Source organism: Arvicola amphibius, chromosome 10 (genome assembly GCF_903992535.2).
Source record: "Arvicola amphibius chromosome 10, mArvAmp1.2, whole genome shotgun sequence".
In the NCBI taxonomy this organism is placed as follows: domain Eukaryota; kingdom Metazoa; phylum Chordata; class Mammalia; order Rodentia; family Cricetidae; genus Arvicola; species Arvicola amphibius.
Window position 1 is genome coordinate 5,863,649 of NC_052056.1, and position 19,828 is coordinate 5,883,476.

The window sequence follows — 19,828 nt, forward strand, 5'->3', positions numbered from 1 at the left end:
TAATCAGATTTCCATATTCCTGTATAATGTGTGAACATATTTTTATATGTCACATTGCATATAGTATATATCAGGTCCTATAGCTATAACTGTGTTGTTATATATTTTAAATATTATCTATACATATACTGAATATTATGTATCACTTCTATTAATGTATTTGCATACATTTTAGTTTTATGCATATAGTTACCTGGCATATGTTAGACATGTGTGTTTTCTGCTATACACAACTACACCACATTTGTGTGTGTGTGGAAACTCTCCCCCCATTCGCTAGCTTGGGTTCCGAGAAGATGAACTACTTCACCATTTTTCTCTCACTTTAAGTACTCAAAACCCCTATTCCCTACTCTTGCTTCCTATTCCTCTAAGATTGGAGCAAACACAAAGAATTTCCCCAACCCCAAAACTCTGCCCCACTCTCACACCCACCACTCTCTAGCCCTTGCCCTGGGAACAATACAGGGCACACACCACCATCTTTCCAGGACAATGCATGGATGTAATCCCAGGCCAGGCTAGGCCAGTATCCAAGGATACAAAACAGGATGATTAATCTGAATTTTCAACTTGATGGGATTTAAAATCACCATGGGAACAGAGCTCTTGGCAAATCCGTGAGAGGTTGCATAGATTAGGTTATCTGATACTGAAAGACCCACCCCAAATGTAAGTAGCACCTTTCCAGGGTCCCCCGTTTCCTAAAAAAAGAGAAAGGGGTCGAAGCTTCAGCATCCCTCCTCCTTCCATCTCTCTCTCCCCCCTCTCCTGCTGATGCAATGTGGCCCACTGCCTCACACCCCTCCTGTAACTTCCCCACCAGGTTGGACCACGTACTCTAAAACTGAAAGCCAAGACAAATCCTTCCTCCTTTAAGTCCGCTCCTTATCAAAATACCAGGTATTTTGATTAATTAGTGCAGGTCATCTGCCTGAGGAGAAGAAGATGGGCTGAGTCACTGTGGGTCCATTGAGTCACAACCTGGAGAACTCCAAGCTGAGAAAGGAAAGAACTGACCCGGACCCAGACTGTACTACGGTACTCCCTCCCTAGAAGCCAGCCAGAGGGGAAGAGCTTCTCACATTGCCAAAAGATCATTCTACAGAAGAAAAGTGAGTCTCCGAACAGAAGACCAAGTGTAAGAATCCCTTCCATCCTAAGTCTCCTTCTCAGGAACTAATTGGACATTGTGTCAAGCTCCCACAGCATCTCAGAAGAAGGCTATTTATGTCAGAGAGTTTGGGGGACTTTCTCCCAGCCACAGTGAGGGATAAAGCTCACACAAAGTTTGTCTGGCTTTCCCAGATGCACAGGTACGTGTGATTCTGAGATGGGGTGACTATCTTAGCTCAGAATCAAGGGACATTTTGAACAATGCGTTCACTGAACATGCCCAGGTTACTGACTTTCAGGAGACAGGCTCAAAATGACTCCCACAGACAGCCCTGCTTCTGGGTAGTCTGAGACCTTGCCTTTGCCTCCTGTGAGATGCTCTGCATCCTTTATTTAAACTATTTCCTGTGGGGAATGTCTCAAGGAATACACCTACCTTTGGAGGGTGTCTGGGGTTTCCCGTGCTGTGAAAAGATACCATGACCACAATCATTTTTTAAAGATTTATTTATTTATGTATGTATAGTGTTCTGTCTGCATATATGCCTGCATGGTAGGAGAGAGTACCAGATCTCATTATAGATGGATGTGAGTCACCATGTGGTTGGAATCGAACTTAAGATCTTTGGAAGACCAGCAAGTGCTCTTGACCTCTGAGCCATCTCTCTAGCCCCTGATGGCAACTCTTGCAAAGGAAAACATTTAATTGAGGTGGTGGCTTACAGTTCAGAGGTTTAGTGCATTATCATCATGGTGGGGAACATGGTGGCATGTAGGGCAGACTAGAGGAGCTGCTACATGTTGATATGCAAGTAATAGGAAGTAGACTATGACATTGGGTGGTATCTTGAGCATATGTGAGACCTTGAAGCCTGCCTGGACAGTGACATACTTTGTCCAACAAGGCCACACCTACTCCAACAAGGCCACATCCACTCCAACAAGGCCACACCCACTCCAACAAGGCCACACCTCCTAGCAGTGCTACTCCCTTTGGAAGTCATTCTTTCAGACCAGCACAGATGTGCATCACTACCCAGTACCCCACTCTCTCCTGTGTTTAAGTCTAAGCCTATTAGACTGCTCCCTAAAAAGTCCTTTCCTGTTTAAACTGGCCATTATGGTTTGTGGTTTAGATGTAAACTGCCCACCACCCACCCCCCTCTTAGGCTCCTGTATTTGAATAGTTATGCCCCAACTTGGTGGTGCTGTTTGGGAAATCCCAGAATCATCAAGACACGGGGCCAGCAGGAAGAACTGGGATGCTGGAGGGGTTGTATCTCGAGCCTTACAGCCTGGCCTGCTTCGTGGTTCCTGTGTTTCCTGGTCAGCTGAGATGCAAGGAAACAGCCGTAGGACACTTGTGCTGCACAGAGCTGCCCACTGCCTGCTTCATCTGCCTGAACAGACCGAGAGACACCCTTCCTCCCTGACTTTGCTTCTCAGCAGGTATTTGGTCATAGCAATGAGAAAGGTAACTGACGAACCACCTTCAGAGATTCCTATTCTCACAGCTGGAAGAACCCAACTCATGCAGAATCTGCATTGAGTGTCCGCCAGCAAACAGAGAGGAATGTAAATTGCATTCCCATAGTTCCCCCAAACTGAACCGATTACTTTCTCCTGCATTAACTAGATCATGCTTTTCTAACCTTAGGAGAGCATCAAAACTAACTGAGCTTTTAAGGAATGAGTTTTAAGAATGAACCATAGTTAGAAAAATGTTTCTTTCTGTAAAGCAAAGCTGGAGACTGGGCACTCAGAAAAGTGCGTCAAGTGCTTGCATTGTAAGAATTCGGACCAGATTTTGAGATCACCAGAATTCACATGAGTGTTGTGTGGGTGTGGTGGTTATTCCAGCCTCAGAGAGGCAGGAGCTCATCCACAGAGCAAGCTAGCTGGCAATCAAGACAAGCCATCTTTGCAAGCTCTGGGCTTGACTGAGAGACCCTGCCTCAAAGAATAGGGTGTAGGAATGACTGGTTCCTAATGCCAGTATCCGACGGCCGTGTATGCACATCCACGTGCGTGTGGATCCACACGAATGTGCAGCTACACAATCCAACTGTCATACACACACACACACAGCACACACAGCACACACACACAAGTGGAAGAAAATAGATAGATGATAGATAGATAGATAGATAGATAGATAGATAGATAGATAGATAGATAGATAGATAACAAGTCAGGTCAAAGCAAAACACACACACACAAAATTGCTTGATATTCTGGTTCGTTCATGTGGAGTAACAGGAAATTCTAATTGGCTAGTCAGTCTGATTGCTTGTGCAATCTTTGGAACCCTCAAAAAGTCAGCAATTTACCTTCCACTTTAAGTAGAATTTGCAAATGTCTGTAATTTTTCAGATTCTGCAGGAATGCCTTTGGTTCATTTAGTAAACATTCAACAAATGCCTGCTGCATGAGTCTCCTCCATCTTCAGGACAGAGGAGACTAGAAAGCAACCGAGGGAACGGCAGAAGGAAGTTTCTCACCTGGCAGACAGATAGGCTGGCTCGCCCCTCGTGGGCACGGCTGCATAACGGAGGAGGAGCGATGGAAGAGACAGGTATGAGGAGCAAAAATAACCAAGCATGGCATCCTGAGTCTCATTTCCTTTTATGCTGGGGAACTCATGGCCAACACAAAGCAGCAGAAGGGGGAATGAGTGGGAGGGAGGGGCAACATCCTAATTCAAAAAGCCTCACCCTGTTTGAAAAAACCTGAGTAGCTCTTCACCTCTTCTGGTTCTTCTCGCATCTGGATCAAATCACCTGCAAGCAGCAGGTCTGGTGCCAAGGAAAAAGGAAGTTTCTCCAGTCGGACACTAGGTAGATTCGGGTTCCCTTGCTGCGGCCAGTCAAGGGGCTTCAGGGAATGAGACTCAAAGGGTGCCGGGGGAGAAGGTCATCCATGTTTTATGGCGGCATGCTCTTTAAAAGGTTGTCCCCAAGTTCACTTGATTTCCCTTTGGAAATGGCTATGATTCTGTTTACTCCAGGGATTTGTCACGGTTCGTTTCTGCCTATGCTGTTGACAGCTTACATTCTCATTTTTCTCCTCTTTGGGAACAGCTACCGATTGCTGATACTGATGGTGTCACTGAAAGCATTAAGGCACAGCTTCATCAACCTGAATTTAAGAGGTGTGGTGAGGGTTCCAGGACTGCAGAATGTTATATTCCACAGGCAAAGAGAAATGGGTCATTTTCTTATTAAACGCGTTGCCTGTGGGAAGCAAGAATTCTGGCTACCCAGATTTGGGAGGCATGGTGCTAATCCTATCTGTACATAGCATTTTGACCTGGCAATTTTAAGAGTGCTGTCTTGCGTGCATCCTGCCGGAGCTCGCTCAGGTGTGTCAGGGTGTGTGCTGTAGCCTGTGCAGAGGGGATCATTACTCCTGCTCCCTCTTTCAGCTCCAAGCGTTACTTCTGTTACTTCCCCTCTGCTCTCAGTCTCCCCACCTTTTCCCCCTTCGTTTCCTTCCCTTACATTCCTCCTTCTCTATCTTTTATGCCATGTTTATTTGGACCTTCCTCATATTTATTTGACTGTAGAATGAAGATTGAGAATGGCCTTGCTGCCTGCTGCCTGTTTGCTTGAAGGAAAGCCATTTGATGGATTCCCTGTGCCTCCACTCTAAGAAGCTACAGTAGTAACAGCTGCCTCTGAGGACGCGAGTAGGTGCATTTGCTGACAGATGCACCCATGAAGTAGTACATTTAAAAGAAGAAGGAGGAGGAGGAGGAGGAGGAGGAGGAGGAGGAGGAGGAGGAGGAGGAGGAGAAGAAGAAGAAGAAGAAGAAGAAGAAGAAGAAGAAGAAGAAGAAGAAGAAGAAGAAGAAGAAGAAGAAGAAGAAGAAGAAGAAAAGAAGGACGACGACGATAAAACCCGTCTGTTGCTGAAGAGGTGGCTCAGAGGTAAGATTTCTTGCTGCTTTTTCAGAGTACCCAAAATCAGTTCCCAGCAGCTTCACCATGAGGCTCACAACCCAACTGTCTGTAACTCCAGCTCCAGGAGATGGGAGGGAGAGGACAGAGGGAGGGAAGGAAGGAGACAGAGAAGTGGGGGGAGGGAGGGAGAGAGAGGGCGAGGCAGGGAAGGAAGGGATGGGAATAGAGGTAGGGGGAGAATAAAATTTAAAAAGTACCCGTGTTACTGTTGGAGAAACTGACTTGGTATCAACCACATCTTAGGTCATGAGACTAAGAACCAGCTCTCTCCTCTCTGCTGCCTGGGGAAGGCCAGGCAGAGATGTTCTCCACACAGAGCTTTAGTAGTGACCAGCAGCACTCTGACATTAATAATGGGTCACCTTGTCCTTGCCACTTGCCTGAGGTTCTCCCCATTCTCCTGCCCCGGAGCTGCAACAGAGAGCCAGCTGTGATCTACGCCTGACCACATCTTGGGTTTCTGTCCCCATGGTGTGTTCTTTCCTCTCGCTCTCTGCCCATCGGGCCCACTCTCTGTGCCACAAACGGCTTAGGGTAAGCCAGCCATGAAACAGTGCCCTGTCCCAAGGATGAAAACAACAGACCCACCCAGCAACTGGTTGGCTGAGTGTTGTTTTTCCAACACTGGGGCCTCGCACCCCTTGCCATCCTCTTCAGAATGTCTGGCTGGGGTCCACAGAGGGTTTTTGACTCCGTGATGTCATCCTCTCTGCTGAACTTCATCTAATCCCACGTGGCTTTTATCATACTCTATTTTAAAGATGCCGGCTATGTGGGGACAATTGCGTGTCACAAAATCTACCTCTTAGAGCCACCACAAAGTGACTTTTCCAGTACACAAGGAGTTGGGCAGTTTTAGCTGTTCATCGCTGCTCGGAGAAATGTGACTCACGGCAGTCACTCGCTGCTCCCTCCCATCAGTCCCTGGCAACCCCTGGCCTATTATTCTTTGTCTCCGTGTATTTGCCTAATCTGGACATTTTATATAAGTGGAATATATGGCATTTTGTGAGTGGTTTTTCATTAACATAATGTCTCCAAGGTCCATCATGGGAGGGTGACAATATTAATACTGCTTCCCTTTGTAAGCCAAATATGTTTCATTGTGTGGCTGTGCCCTGGCGCCTCCATCCACAGGCACCTAGGTTCTTCCCATGAATAAAGGTACCGAGAGCAGCGATACCATAAACTGTCAGACGCAGGTTCTTGTATGGTTTTATTTTTCTTGGGTTTACACCTAAGGAAAAATCTTCTGGGTCACGTGATGGTAACTTGAGATTTTTCTTTTCCAGGGGACCACCAAACTATCTAGCAGAGTGATGTGTTACCTCACAGATCCACCTGCAGGCCTGAGGGTCCATGTTTCTTCCTATCCACATCCTCTGGGCTTCTGTGAATTATTTCTGCATGAGCCGTTATTTCTTCTCCTGGATCCTCGAGGGCATCGTAATGGCAACCACAGGGCCATACACTTAGTTGGGTATAATTTTTTTTGTTGTTTTTTGTTTTCTTTTGTTTTGTTTTGGGACAGGGTTTCTCTGTCGCTTTGGAGCCTGTCCTGGAACTCACTCTTGTAGACCAGGCTGGCCTTGAACTCACAGAGATCCACCTGCCTCTGCCTCCCGAGTGCTGGGAAGTTGGGTGTATATTTTATGACAATAGCTCCACTTCCTGACTAGTTGGGGTGCCTATTTTAGGAGAGTACATGGTGCTAACTCAACACCCCCCCAAGCACCTAGCAGCACTAGCAAAGGGTACCATTTACTGAGCACATACTAGATTCTGTCCCGTGTGACCTCATTTAATTAGAAGGGACACCAGGCTCTAGATTAATTAAGTAATTAAGAGAAGGATGAAACTCACCCTCGAGTTTCCCCTCTGCCATGATGTCCTTAAATAGTGCTCCCTTGAGGTCGCCGTGTTACCCATAACAAATTTCCCCAAACCTAGGCCAGTGTCTTGCCTCATTTCCTACTGCAGCGGTTCTGAGACTTCCTAAGGCTGTGACCCTTGGGTACAGTTCCTCATGTTGTGGTGATGCCCAACTGTAGTGAGGAGCGGACGGGCTGTGTTCCTGCCGCCTGGCTCCCACACGGCTAGCTTTACCCCCGAAATAACAACACACAAACTGCATTCTTTTAAACACTGCTTGACCCATTATTTTCAGCCTCTTACTCACATCTTGACTAACCCATATCGAATAATCTGTGTAACACCACGAGTGGTGTCTTACCAGGAAAGATTCAGCATGTCTGACCTGGTGGCTGACTCCATCGCATCTGTCCGAGGCATCTGCCTCAGAGAGGAGAGGCGGAGCAATTGCCCGAAGCATCTACCTCACTTCCTTCTTCCTGTTCTGTCTACTGCACCCACCTAAGGGCGGGCCTATTAAATGAGCCAGGCAGTTTCTTTATTGAAATCAACACAAACAGAAGACTCTCCCACATCACCCAACCATAAAATTATTCCATTGCTACTTCACAACTGTAATTCTGGTACTGTTATGAATCATAATGTACACGCCGGAATTGCAGGATATATGACATGTGACCTCCGTGTAATGATCCACTCCCAGGATAAGAACCACTATCCTGCTGTATAGGGCGGTTTGAATGAGAAGTATCCCCTGTGGGCTCAAGCATTTGAATACTTGGTCCCCAGATGATGGCAGGGTTTGGGGAGGTTTACGAAGTATGGCTTCACTGGAGGAAGTGCCCACTGGGCATGGGCTTTGGCAGAGATAGTCTACCCCTATTTCTAGTTCCCTGTCCCTGCTTCTCACTAGTGGTTGGGACGTCATCTCTCATGCCATGGTCTTCCCACCAAAACGGACCCTTATCGCTCTGGAACCTGACTCTAATAAATGCTTCCATAAGTTCCCTTGGTCTTGGTATTTTATCACCATAACATAAAATTAACTGATATGCACGGTAATAAAAAAAGACATTAAAGCAGAAAGATAAGTACTTAGAGGGAAGAAAGGAGGCCAGCAGGATGGGGCAATGGGCACAAGGGAGGGCAACCGGAGGCAGATGACAGCAAAATACAGTATCTGTGTATACATACCTACACACGATATATGTATGAAAATATACTATTGAAACCCGTTATTTTGTATGCTAATTTGTATTTCTAATTGTTTAAAAATTGGACAGTGGTATAATGATTAATAAGTTGACCTACAGATGCGAGGCATTTTATCATAGCGTGATTCAAACCTTATTTGTGATTCCGTGGTAATCCACACTAAGTATTTAAAGGCTGCTGATGACCACTGAACAAGCCTCTAGCTATATTTCGTTCAAGTCCTGACGTGGCCGCGCGGGAACCGCAGGCGCGCAGCCTCCCGGCAAGGACCGGGTTGGTGCCCTTCAACAGGCACCGCCAGCTGTCAGAAAAGAGAACCGGCAAGAGGCCTCTGCCCGCAACAAATATGGCCGCTCTGAGGCTTCACTCTTAGGGCGGTGGGATGGGCCTCACGTGTCAAAATCCTGCTTCGTTATTGGTCATGTATATGGATAGGGTGGGACTTAATGACCCGAGCGAGCCGACCTTAAAGGGACCGCTCCTGTGCTCCGCAGGATCTGCAGCTCAAGGCCGGCGGGCGCAGGCTGGCTGCCCCTCCCGCGTGGGGCGGAGGCGGGCGGGGCGGGCGCTAGAAGCCGGAGTCCCGGCGCCGCGGTGACCCCGCGAGGGCGAAGCGGGAGCCGGCGGCCGCGGCGCAGAGCCGAGCGCAGCCGAGCCGAGCGAGGGAGCGCGCGCCGGGAATGGAGGACGGCGTGGCGGGGCCGCGGCTCGGGGAGGCGGCAGAGGCGGTCGAGGCGCGGGCGCCTCCCGGGGTGACTCTGAGGCCCTTCGCGCCCTTCTCCGCGGCTGCCGAAGCCGACGAGGGCGGCGGCGACTGGAGCTTCATCGACTGCGAGATGGAGGAGGTGGATCTGCAGGACCTGCCCAGCGCCACCATCGCCTGCCACCTGGACCCGCGCGTGTTCGTGGACGGCCTGTGCCGGGTGAGGACCATGCGGCCGTCGGGGCGGAGGGCGGACACTTGTTGCGGGGCGCGGCCGGGGCGGGGACGGGCCGCAGCTCTGCTCCCGGGGTCGCCGGCTCTGAAGGCGGGCTTCCTTCTGCACCGCCTACAAGGTCCAGATCGTGTTCTACTGGATCACTGAAGATTTGAAATCAATTCCTCCCCCCCCCCCCCCCACTGCCATGGTTGGTTACTCTGACCTGCCCCCTCTCCTCCTTCGCAGAGTGTCAAAATTGTGTGGATTAGGGAGGGGAAGGAACGACTCCCGGTATACTGGATGCCTCTGATGGTGGCATGTCACCCCTATAAGAAACTAAATATCCTAAAGGCTTAGGAAAGGGTTCCTTTCCCCCTAACACTATTCTACCAAAACTGGCCAATCAACCGCAAGATAATGAGCAACCAGGATCCTCACCCAAACACCGGCTTTTCTTCCAATAGTGCAGATTGAGAATGCAGAGCCGTAGTCCTATTTATGAACAGTGAGTCACGTCTGTTTCCTCCTTCTTCCCAGTGAATGATGTGAACCCCTCCTCTACCGAGTAAATGCAGGGCAGGGGCTGAACCCCCAGACACACACAACGTATAACTCCCCTGGCCACTTCAGTTGATAATTCATTCTGAGGTCCAGCACACACTTGCTTGTTAGCCCTGAAGTCAAAATTGAAATTTTATTCTCTGCCGTATCCTCAGATCTATAACAGCCCCACAACGGAATCTTAATAAATGTTGAAATTAGTAGCTGGCCAAGTGGGCAGATCCTTATACAATGCTGTTTCAGGATCTTGCCACAAAATGTATGAATCACCAGGCACGCAAGCAAGTAAGTACAGTCTCACAGTGAACTGATCTTGCTTGAGGGAAAGAGAGAGCCTGGGGTCCCTAAGAGGTCTGAAGTGCTGGCCAGAGCTAAGCCTGCAGAGGTGATGACGGAGCTCCTGACCTGTGACAATTGTTGCGTGGAGCATGATGTCCGGACGCTTACGTGGTCACTGTAAATCCTTTCTGAAAGTAAATGGGCGTATAAATTATAAATAACCAAGACACAGTGGTGTTTCTCTTGGCAGCAGCCTTCAGCTGCAGTTCCTTGACATAGGGACCCAGCACCAGGCTGGGAGCTCTGCTGACATGTTTGACTGGGGGAGACAGAACAGGCAAGTAGCAGATGAAGCAGAAGGTGACCGTGCTGTAGGGAGGAGGAGGGCTCAGGGACTAGAGGTCTGAGGAAGGAGGAAGTTGGCTGCTGTGCATCAAGTGAGCAGCGACACCTCTGGAATGATAAGTGGTTCTTGCTAATTCCCCGATGCTGGCTTCCAGACGCAGTTCCAGGCTCAGAGGAAGGGGTAGGTGACCGTGAACTTGCCAAGCTTGTTGCTTTCATAGGGCTTGGATTCTGGAAAGTGTGGAAAGGAACGGACAATAGGAAAGAAGCAAGTGAATGGGGTATTTTTAAGCATAGCCATTCCTTTGTATCCATGGCAGATCCTTGGTTCTGGGACACCCTCCCCATACTAAAATCTGTCCATGCACAGTAATGTAAATAGCATGATGCTTGCACTAGCCTATGCACATCATCCCACGGGCTTTAGCTCAGCTTTAGGTTATGTATGATTCCAATGGGTTGTAAATGCTGTATAAATTTATCTATCAATAGGTTGTAAGTGCCATATAAATAGTTGCTACACTATTTTTTAAAAATAATGGCAAGAGAGTTCGAGGCCAGCCTGGTCTACAAGAGCTAGTTCCAGGACAGGCTCTAAAAAAGCTGCAGAGAAACCCTGTCTCGAAAAACCAAAATAAATAAATAAATAATGGCAAGAAGGGAAGTTCTATGCCTGTTCTAGCTGGTGTAGTTTTTCATGAAGAAAAAAAAAGTTGGTTCGATTGCCCAGATCTGAGCATGAGGAACCCTTGGGTACAGAAAGCTGTCGGAAATGGTGATCCAATGTAGAATGTGAAACAGAAACAGGCAGGAGTGACAGGTGGCAGACCGAGTGGCAGCCAGGCCTTTACAGGGTTGCATATCGGTGGTTTAGGATGTCGAACCAAAGAGCTGGCTAATCGGGCTAGCCTCAGGAGCCTCAGAAGAGGCATCCGGGCCATCAGTCATGCCCAGCAGCTAGAAGCTCTATCAAGGAGAGGAAGCAGCGTGGCTGGAGCCCCCCTCATATCCCCGCCCCGCCCCACCCCGCCCCGTGAGGAGCTGCCCGGCAGGAGCTCTCGAAATCTGTAGGTGTAGAGTAGAGGGGCCAAAGCTCGCGGGGAAGGAGCCCAGCTGTGGCGTCCCAGGTCATCCGGTGATAGGGTCTGCCTTCCAGGGTCCGGAAAAGGGCCCTCGGGACAGTGTGGATGCAGAGATACCCACCGAGGAGTTAGAGCAAGTAGCCAGGGTGGCCCCTGCATAGGCTGAGAGGCTGACAGAAGCTCCTGAGGGTACTTTTGTATCTGGGATCCATGCAAAAGGAATAGCAATGCTGATGGGTGGGTGCCAGGGTGAGCGAGCGGGAAAGACCAGGAATTCAAGAGTGTTGAAGGGCAGGGTGCCATGGTGGGGAGGTCTGAAGAGCAACCAGGAGAGGGTCCCCAGAGGGCTAGACTCAGATGTTGCTCTGACTTTAAAGTTGGGTGGAAACCGTCCTTTAGGGGAGGAAGATGGGTGGACAGGAGAGGAAGCGGGGAGGCGGGCCAGGCAGGGATAGGCTGTGCTCATTGTCATGGATGCTGAGACAGACACACTGCTTAATGCAGAGGCATAGCATTGAAGGACCCAGCCTGGCTGACCCTCCCCTTTCTCTCCACCTAGAGGTCTGGAGCTTCGGGATGAATGGGGTGGGGGAGTGTTCATGGGTCCGGAGTGATGCAGACATCATTAGCCCACTGGGCGAAGGGCGCCAGTCCGCGGCGTGAATAGCTCTGTGCAGGAAGACAGCCTGACAAAACGGCCTTCTTAGCAGGCCGCTGGTGGGTCTTTACCTGTTAGCTAGTGAGAAAGTCTAGCAGGGGTTTAACTTGCTGTCTGTGGGTCACTTTTGGATGGTAGATTGAAAACGTGCCTGCTTCAGGTTGGCCATGTCTACTCTGGACTAGGTAGGTTACTGACAGCAGAGCTGACCCAAGGCCCTGGAGCTGGCACCCCCTTTCTAGTCCTGAAGTCTTAAAGGAAATAAGAACTGAACTACTCACGTGTGGAGAATTTCTGAAACTTTTATAAGTGCTAATATGTGAGTCGGATATGTGAGATCTGCTTTTAGTAGATTATGTTAGTTAAATGTCTGCATAAGAAACTGTATCCTTGTTCATGTAAAGTATTCTCACTAGAGAGACTCATATCATTACATAAAGGGTGGAGACCTTTATTAAAATAAGGCTCCTTTCTGCCTGGGCAAATGTTTGTCGGGCATGCTCCATTGCACTAGCTGCTCCTTCTACGAATAGGTTATACTTAGAAAGCAAAGTAGTGCCTTCAATAAGCAATTACCCATGCTTTGGGCTGTTGGCACTGGTTAGTTGGTTCCCTTTGCCTAGCCATCACCAAGCTAACGGATAGTTTCAGTGTTCCCATTTGGCTTCCATGGGGCAGAGCTCCAGACAGTGGAGAAACATGCGCTTGCCTTGATTGTCTCAAACACAAATGTGCATTTGATGGACAGAGCTTTGCCTGAAGGCTATGTCTGGAAACCGTACAGAATCTACTTGTTTCTGCTGAACACACATTTCTTTAAAAAATGATTATGATTTATGATAGATAATTTTATTTTAATAACATAAACATATACTCTGATCAGCATAAAAGGAGCTTACACATGGGCCCTAAAGTCTTTATATACATGTCCCACCCCCAAGCAAGGAGATTCCAACTGTACCTGCCCCTTGCAATCTGTTTTAAAAAAATGTGTGTGTCTGTGTGTCTGTGTGTGTGCATGTGTGTGTGTGTGTGAAGGGGAGGATATGTTTGTGAGATCAGGACAACTTTTGGAAACCCCTTCATTCCTTCCATCTTGCTTTTGAAGCAGTCTCCCATGTTTCTGCAGACTTTAGGCCCTGCCACTGGCCTGCAAACTGTGCGCTCTCCTGTCTCTTCCCACCTCCGACCTCACCACAGGAGCCTAGGGTTAGACATGAGCCATCTCTAGTTTCTTACCTGGGTGTTGGGGCTCAACTCACACCACCAGGTTTGTTCCTGCCAAGCCACCTCGCCTCCCCTCCCCCAGCCCTCGGAATCCCAAAAGAGGTGTGAGAAGTTCCCTGTCCTACACTCCAAACTAATTCCATTCTGAGGGAGGGAGTGGGTCCAAACTAATTCCATTCTGAGGGAGGGAGTGGGAATGTGACCAGAGGGTGACTTTCTTAGAGTCTGGAGCAGTGCCTCCTGGGCTAGAAGGGATTTGGTCTCAGTTGGGTGTGGTAGTCAGGCGTGTGCGAAGGAGCTGAGGCAGGAGGATTGTCCAGGGCTATGCTGTGAGCTGTGGCGCAGCTTGAGCTACAGTGTGAAACCCCGTGAGAGGGAAATGTGGCTGGAGAAAGAGGCGATGTGTAAGTTAAAGAGACACAGAGCAATTGGCCACCGGGTCCCAACTAAGCAGATATCCAGCCCGCCTGTGCCTGGATTTCTTCCAGTCCATAATGGAGGTCAGGTTCTCTGCCCCGAGGCTCCCTTTCCTTGACAGTCTGTGTGACTTTGAAGCCTAAGCAGGATGACTGATTATCAGCAGGAGTGTCTGTCTTTGGGAAGTTTAAGGAAGGACCATCCTCCTCCCTTTTACCCTTACATGCGGTCCCTAAGGATAGACCATGGACTTGCAGGCAAGTTCACATTTCATAGTGATTTGATGGTTGAAATGTTTTGGGGAACTGGAATGGCACCGCCGCTGTCTACAGCTTCCACTCCAAGGTTGAACATCAGCCATGTTTCTGCCTGTTTCCATCCCAAATCAGTCTGGGTGACATACTGGAAATATGTCATCCTGGGGGCGGGATGAGGGGAGGGAGTTAGGAGTCCAGGTAGTTTCCGGCCATTTTCACTTTTCAACCATTCTGGGGTCAAAGCCTGTGTTCTCTCAGGCATACATCTTGGGTTAAGTTTCCTCTGCTGTTGTTTTGCTCTGGTGTGGTGGGTTCAGTTTATCTGGACACATTTGGAACACTGTGATAATCTGTAAAAGCCCACATTCGCTAGGTGCAAGGTTTGGTTTAGCATTTACCCACTATTTCCTTGATTTTAGAATTTCTGACTGTTCACAAATGGAACACTGTGATAATCTGTAAAAGCCCACATTTGCTAGGTGCAAGGTTTGGTTTAGCATTTACCCACTATTTCCTTGACTTTAGAATTTCTGACTGTTCACAAATAGGACACTCGATAGTCACACTCTGATTACTTTCTAAATTTTTAGTCTCTCTTCCACCACACAAGTCAGTCCACCACCGAGTCTTGCAGATTCTTCATAGCAAAAGCTATGACTGTTCCTGTGCCTACAGCTACAGGCTCTTTAATCCTGGGGACACTTACATAAGGTGACAGAAAAAGGCTTTGTGATAGAGCAGGAGACTGACTGCTGTTGACTCGGGGTTTGCATCTCAGGCTGCGCCCTTTGTCTCTTTGTTTGGCTCCCTTAAAAATGGTGGTGAGAAAACACAATCTTGTCTTTCGTGCCAGTCAGCAAAGGGCTGGTTTGATTCTGTGAATGCATTGCTCCTGTGCAGAGTGTGTGTGTGTGTATGCGTGTGTGTGTGTGTTGAATAGACCCCTTGATGATGCATGTGTCGTGCACAGTCATTAGAACCCATTTTCAGAGCTGTGGGGGAGTTCCCTTTGTAAATACTAATGACTATCAGAACCAGCAGATACTGAGGTAATGAGACCAGGAATGATTCTGCTGTGTTCTGGAAGCAGTAGCAGGTTTCCCATAGCAGTAGATGGTAAAAACGTGTCCTGTGTATCTGTATTGGCCAGGGTTCTCTAAGGAGCAGAACTGATAGAATGAACACACACACAAACACACACACAGGATTATTAGAGTGGCCTACAGGCTGTGCCAAGTAGTCTCCTGACAGAAAGGCCAAGGATGCAGTGGCTAAGGCTGGACGTCTTTACACCATTCTGGTGCTGGAGTGCCGGGGAAGTCCTAGAAAGGTGCTGGTTCTCAGTCCGCGTTGGCATTCCAAAGTGGTCTCTAACCCCCGTGCACAGTGAAAGTGGTCCCTAACCCCCGTGCACAGTGAAAGTGGTCTCCAACCCCCGTGCACAGTGAAAGTGGTCTCCAACCCCCGTGCACAGTGAAAGTGGTCTCCAACCCCCGTGCACAGGTCAGGAGAGATGAGGCTGCCAGTGCGGGTGAGGCCAGCTGGCAGGAAGCACAAGCTTCCTTCTCCCACATCCCTTCAAGAAGGCTGCCACCAGAAGGCGTGGCCTAGATTTAGCGTGGGCCTTTTCACCTCAGATGATCCAGATTGAGGGTGAGTCTCCCACCTCAGATACTCCAACCAAGAAAATTCCTCACGAGTATGCCCAGTTGCTGTGGTTGAGTTAATTCCAGATGTAGTCAAGTTGACACCCAAGATTAGCCGCCACCGTGTCTCTGGGGGAAAATATAGGACCTGGAGAACAGCTGCACTAGGAACATCAGTACCATAAGGCTTGGTTGGCTTCCTGCTGTATGAATTCAGTCTCTAGAAATCCTGGCGTGGCCTGTCCACAAGGAGGCAGTGTGGTGTAGTGGGTAGGAGCATAGGCCACATTCACCCAACCTGTGTTCTAGTTTTTCTTCCTGTGAAATGGGGATGCTAATAGTAGTTTTGGGGGAGGGGGAAGAAGAGTGGGTGACTTGGATCTAGCAAAGGTTCAGCATGAGTTCCTGCATCACTTTCAACCCCGGTGTGACAAACACCAGATCGTTGGTGAACAGGAGTGGCTGAGCTTGGCACAAGGTGTGTCTCACATGAAGACCGGCAAGGGCAGATTTCTTGTGGACTGTCAGTGGGAGCCTCAGTCCTTGATGGTTAGAGACTGGATGTGTCCTTGGTTCTCTCCACAGGACAGCTCAGAGTGGCTGCTGGCTTCCCTCAGAGCAAGAGAACATGAGGGTGGATGGAGCCCACCATGCCTCCTAACGGCCTCTCAGAGTGAGAGCCATTGCTGCACTGTTCTAGGAGTGAGGTACAGATGCAGATTTGATTTAGAATTTGCCCGCTATTCTCCTAATTGTAGAATTTCTGGCTCTTAAATAAAGGTGATGCTTACAGATGCCATAATGTAAGGCAGCAGTGCTGGGGAACGGGCCCCAAGGACCAGAGACAGGCCACCTGGCAGCACCGCAGTGCGGACCTTTGCTGTCCTGCTTATGTTCTTTCAGACAGTCCTCAGGAAGCAGCACACTGGCCTCCAACTCCCTAGGTAGCTGAGAATGACCTTGAAGTCCTGATCTTCTTGCCTCCACCTCCCAAATGCTATAATCACAGGTGCCCACCACCATACCCATTGGGTTGTTGGTTTTGATTTGATTTGTTTTTCCCACTAACTCCCACCCCCCCAGGCCTCTGTGGAGCTACTGATGTTTAGAAATGTTTGCTAAAACAGGCTTGAGATAGAGCTCAGAATGTAGAACTCTCACTTGCCGTGCTCAAGGCCGCAAGTTCAAGCCCCGGCACAGAAAACAGGTGTTTATTTAAGGCGTTCTGTTTGGTTTTCTTTTGAAGTTCACCTTCATAAAAGAATGCCTCCGCAGCTTACATAAACTGCCTACTTGGCGGCTGTGGAGCTTCGGAGATTCAATACCTGTCACCGAGTTTCTGAAAGGAGCGGGGAGACTGAGCCCATCGGTGACCACAGAGCCCTGGCTCATCTCAGAGGATGAGCAGTCAGACCTGGTTACCTCGGAGGGGAGAAACTGAACCCTGACCAGCTGGGGAAGGCCCAGTACTTTTCCTCTGTTGCGCATTTTGACTGGCAAGGTATGAAATTCCCACCGCAGTGGTAATTAACCCAGTAGAGAGAGGTATTTGAGGTTGGCCTGGATTTAGAATTAGAAGACAAAAATGTTATTTAATTTAGAGAGCTAATTTTGGAGTTTTTCCACTCAAGATAAGAAGCAGCAGCTTTCTGTGCGCCTTCCCAATGCCTCTGGCGACTTGCCATTTCTCACAGCTCAGAGGCCCGGCAGCTGGGCTGTGTCAGGGTGAGTTTCTCGGGTTGGCCTACAGATGGCGCCCTCTCACTGTACCCTCGCAGGGTCTCTCCTGGGGAGCTTCTGTGGCCTTTTCTGAGAACTTGTAAACACATAAGGGCCCCAGCCTTGGACCCTGGATTAATTACTGTCTTAGAGACCTCATCTCCGAGTCCAGCCTGTGTTAGGGCTTCAGCATGTGGATTTGATAGCGGAGGAAAGGGCCCAAACAGTTAGGCCTAACCACGCACCTTTGCCTTTCTGGTTAATCTCTGAGACAAGTGCGTTGTTAATGCCCCTTTTGTAGAACGCTTTGTTTCCCCTTCGGAGAGCCTTGTAAAGTTGTCCCATTGCTCAGGTGGTGTTCAGTGACCCTAATCCCAGGTCACACGGCGCTGGTCCCGCTCCCACCCAGCTTCCACGCACTCAGAAGGCCTTGAGGCTCATCCTCTTACCAAGGGACAGTGGTGCACGTGGAGGTTCCATGTGGGCATTGCACATGTCATCCACATCTTAACAACATCCCAGGAGTTTTGTGAAGGAGCTGGTTTGTGCATAGGGTGCAGATTGGCACGGTACAGCTCCGTCACCCCTACATTGACAGGGTACAGCTTTGTCACCCCTACATTGACAGGGTACTGCTCCGTCACCCCTAGATTGACACGGTACAGCTCCGTCACCCCTAGATTGACACGGTACAACTCCGTCACCCCTAGACTGACAGGGTACAGCCCCGTCACCCCTAGACTGACAGGGTACAGCTCCGTCACCCCTAGATTGACAGGGTACAGCTCTCTCATCCCTAGATTGACATGGTACAGCTCCGTCACCTCTAGATTGACAGGGTACAGCTCCGTCACTCCTAGATTGACACGGTACAGCTCCGTCACTCCTCTCACTGTGCCTTTCCCTTGCAGGGATGCTGTTGGTGATCCTGTTGGGTCAGTCAGTGGCAGCCCTCATGATAGTCATGTGCTCAAGCCGAATAGTGCCTGGACATTGGAGCCAGGCAGACCTGGGCCCAGCATTTCACTCCCACCCGTTCGTGCGGGCATTCACCAACAAGTGTTTATTGGGTCCCTCTCACATCCTGAGCATCACACAGCTCAAAACTCGCTGTGGGAGCCCAGACAACTCCCCTCCTCCTCCTAGATTGCACAAAGACCACCCTGCTCTCTACCTAAAGTCCGGGAAAGTCCGTGTAAGAAGGCCTACTGCTCCAGACCGTCATCATCTCCCTTCAAACCTCAGGGCATAGGAGGATGTGAAAGTTAATTTTGGCTATTGTTCCTGCCATGCAAATGAACTGTGTTCTTGTCCAAACCTTGTCTGCTCCCATTTGAGCAGATTGGAGTCTCTGAGGTCATCTCTAGCACCAGAACCACAGTGCACTATTCTCCCTGTGGGTGCCATGGCTCGCTTGCTCCCTGCTCCCCAAACCCACACGTTCAGTCATACTTTCCCCTTTTAGAATCTGCTCAAGATGAGGTGTGTTCAGTACATTCTATCTGTCCTCTATCCAGGTCACCAACCTTCCATCCCCTCCCCCAGCCTTCCATCCACCCTTCCCCCAGCCTTCCACCTACTCCCCCCTCCCATTCCTCCTCCCCGTGTCTTGTATTGTTAGTTTGTGGCTAAAGGATGGTGAATCTAGACACTTAAACTTTGTGCCTTTAATTGATTTTGGAAATTCATGTAAAATTAATCTGATGATCTTGCACCAATGAGGATTTAAATGATCCCAGCCCTGGTCATTAAGTGGTCCAGCTGCTGTCTGAAGATTTGCCAAAACACTAGAATGACATTTGTTTAAAGTCTGACAGCGGAGAGTTTTCCAAATGTCAGGGCAGGTTTACCTTATTGAGAGGATGGCTAGTAGCTGTCTGTCCACTTATTTATGCTTATTGCCTGGGGAAATTAGTTCTTCTTCCTCCTCCTCTTTGTGTGTGTGTGTGTGTGTGTGTGTGTGTGTGTGTCTGTGTGTCTGTGTCTGTGTCTCTGTGAAAGTCTCACTGCTCGCTGTGTTGGTCAGGCTGTCCTCCAGTTCCCAACTTGGACAACCCTCTGGCTTCAGCCTCCTAAGTAAATGAGACTACAGGTGGTTGCCACTACTCTGGGCAAGAGTATTCTCAGTGCACGCCTTCCCAGTTTGGATGGCAAACTATAGAACTAGCAATTCCAAAACTAACTCTGAGTACATCGATTTAGCATTTTATGACTTGTGCCAACTCTGTATATGAGTGTCACCCTTTCCGATCTTTCTTATGGCCTTCTAGGGGAAATGCTGTTATCTGCTCATTTTCTAGACAAAAGTGACTTCTGTTTATAAAACAGCAAGCATCACTGAATCTCACAGTTCCTGCAGAGCCCAAGAAGTGTCCTGTGAACCTCACCTTGCATTTGTCTGGGAATAACGGAGACCCAGGTGATTCACCAGATGTGGGCAGACCTGGAGCTGAACACAGGTCTCCTTTCTTGGCCTCCTAGGGTGGGCAGCTCCATCATTTCTGGGTCCAGTAGAGACTTCTCTCCTATTCTACATAAAGGAGCTCAGAGGA

The 19,828-nt window shown here is 49.1% G+C and overlaps 1 protein-coding gene across 1 annotated transcript in view; it reads left to right on the forward strand.

Moving 5' to 3' along the window:
• The first annotated feature begins 8,830 nt into the window (after positions 1 to 8,830).
• Positions 8,831 to 19,828, forward strand: part of Rcan1 (regulator of calcineurin 1) — a 78,876-nt gene continuing 67,878 nt past the window's right edge. The window contains exon 1 of the mRNA XM_038346107.1: positions 8,831 to 9,088. Within this exon, the coding sequence (XP_038202035.1) occupies positions 8,846 to 9,088 (243 nt within the window). The 5' untranslated portion in view covers positions 8,831 to 8,845. The remainder of the gene's footprint in view (positions 9,089 to 19,828) is intronic.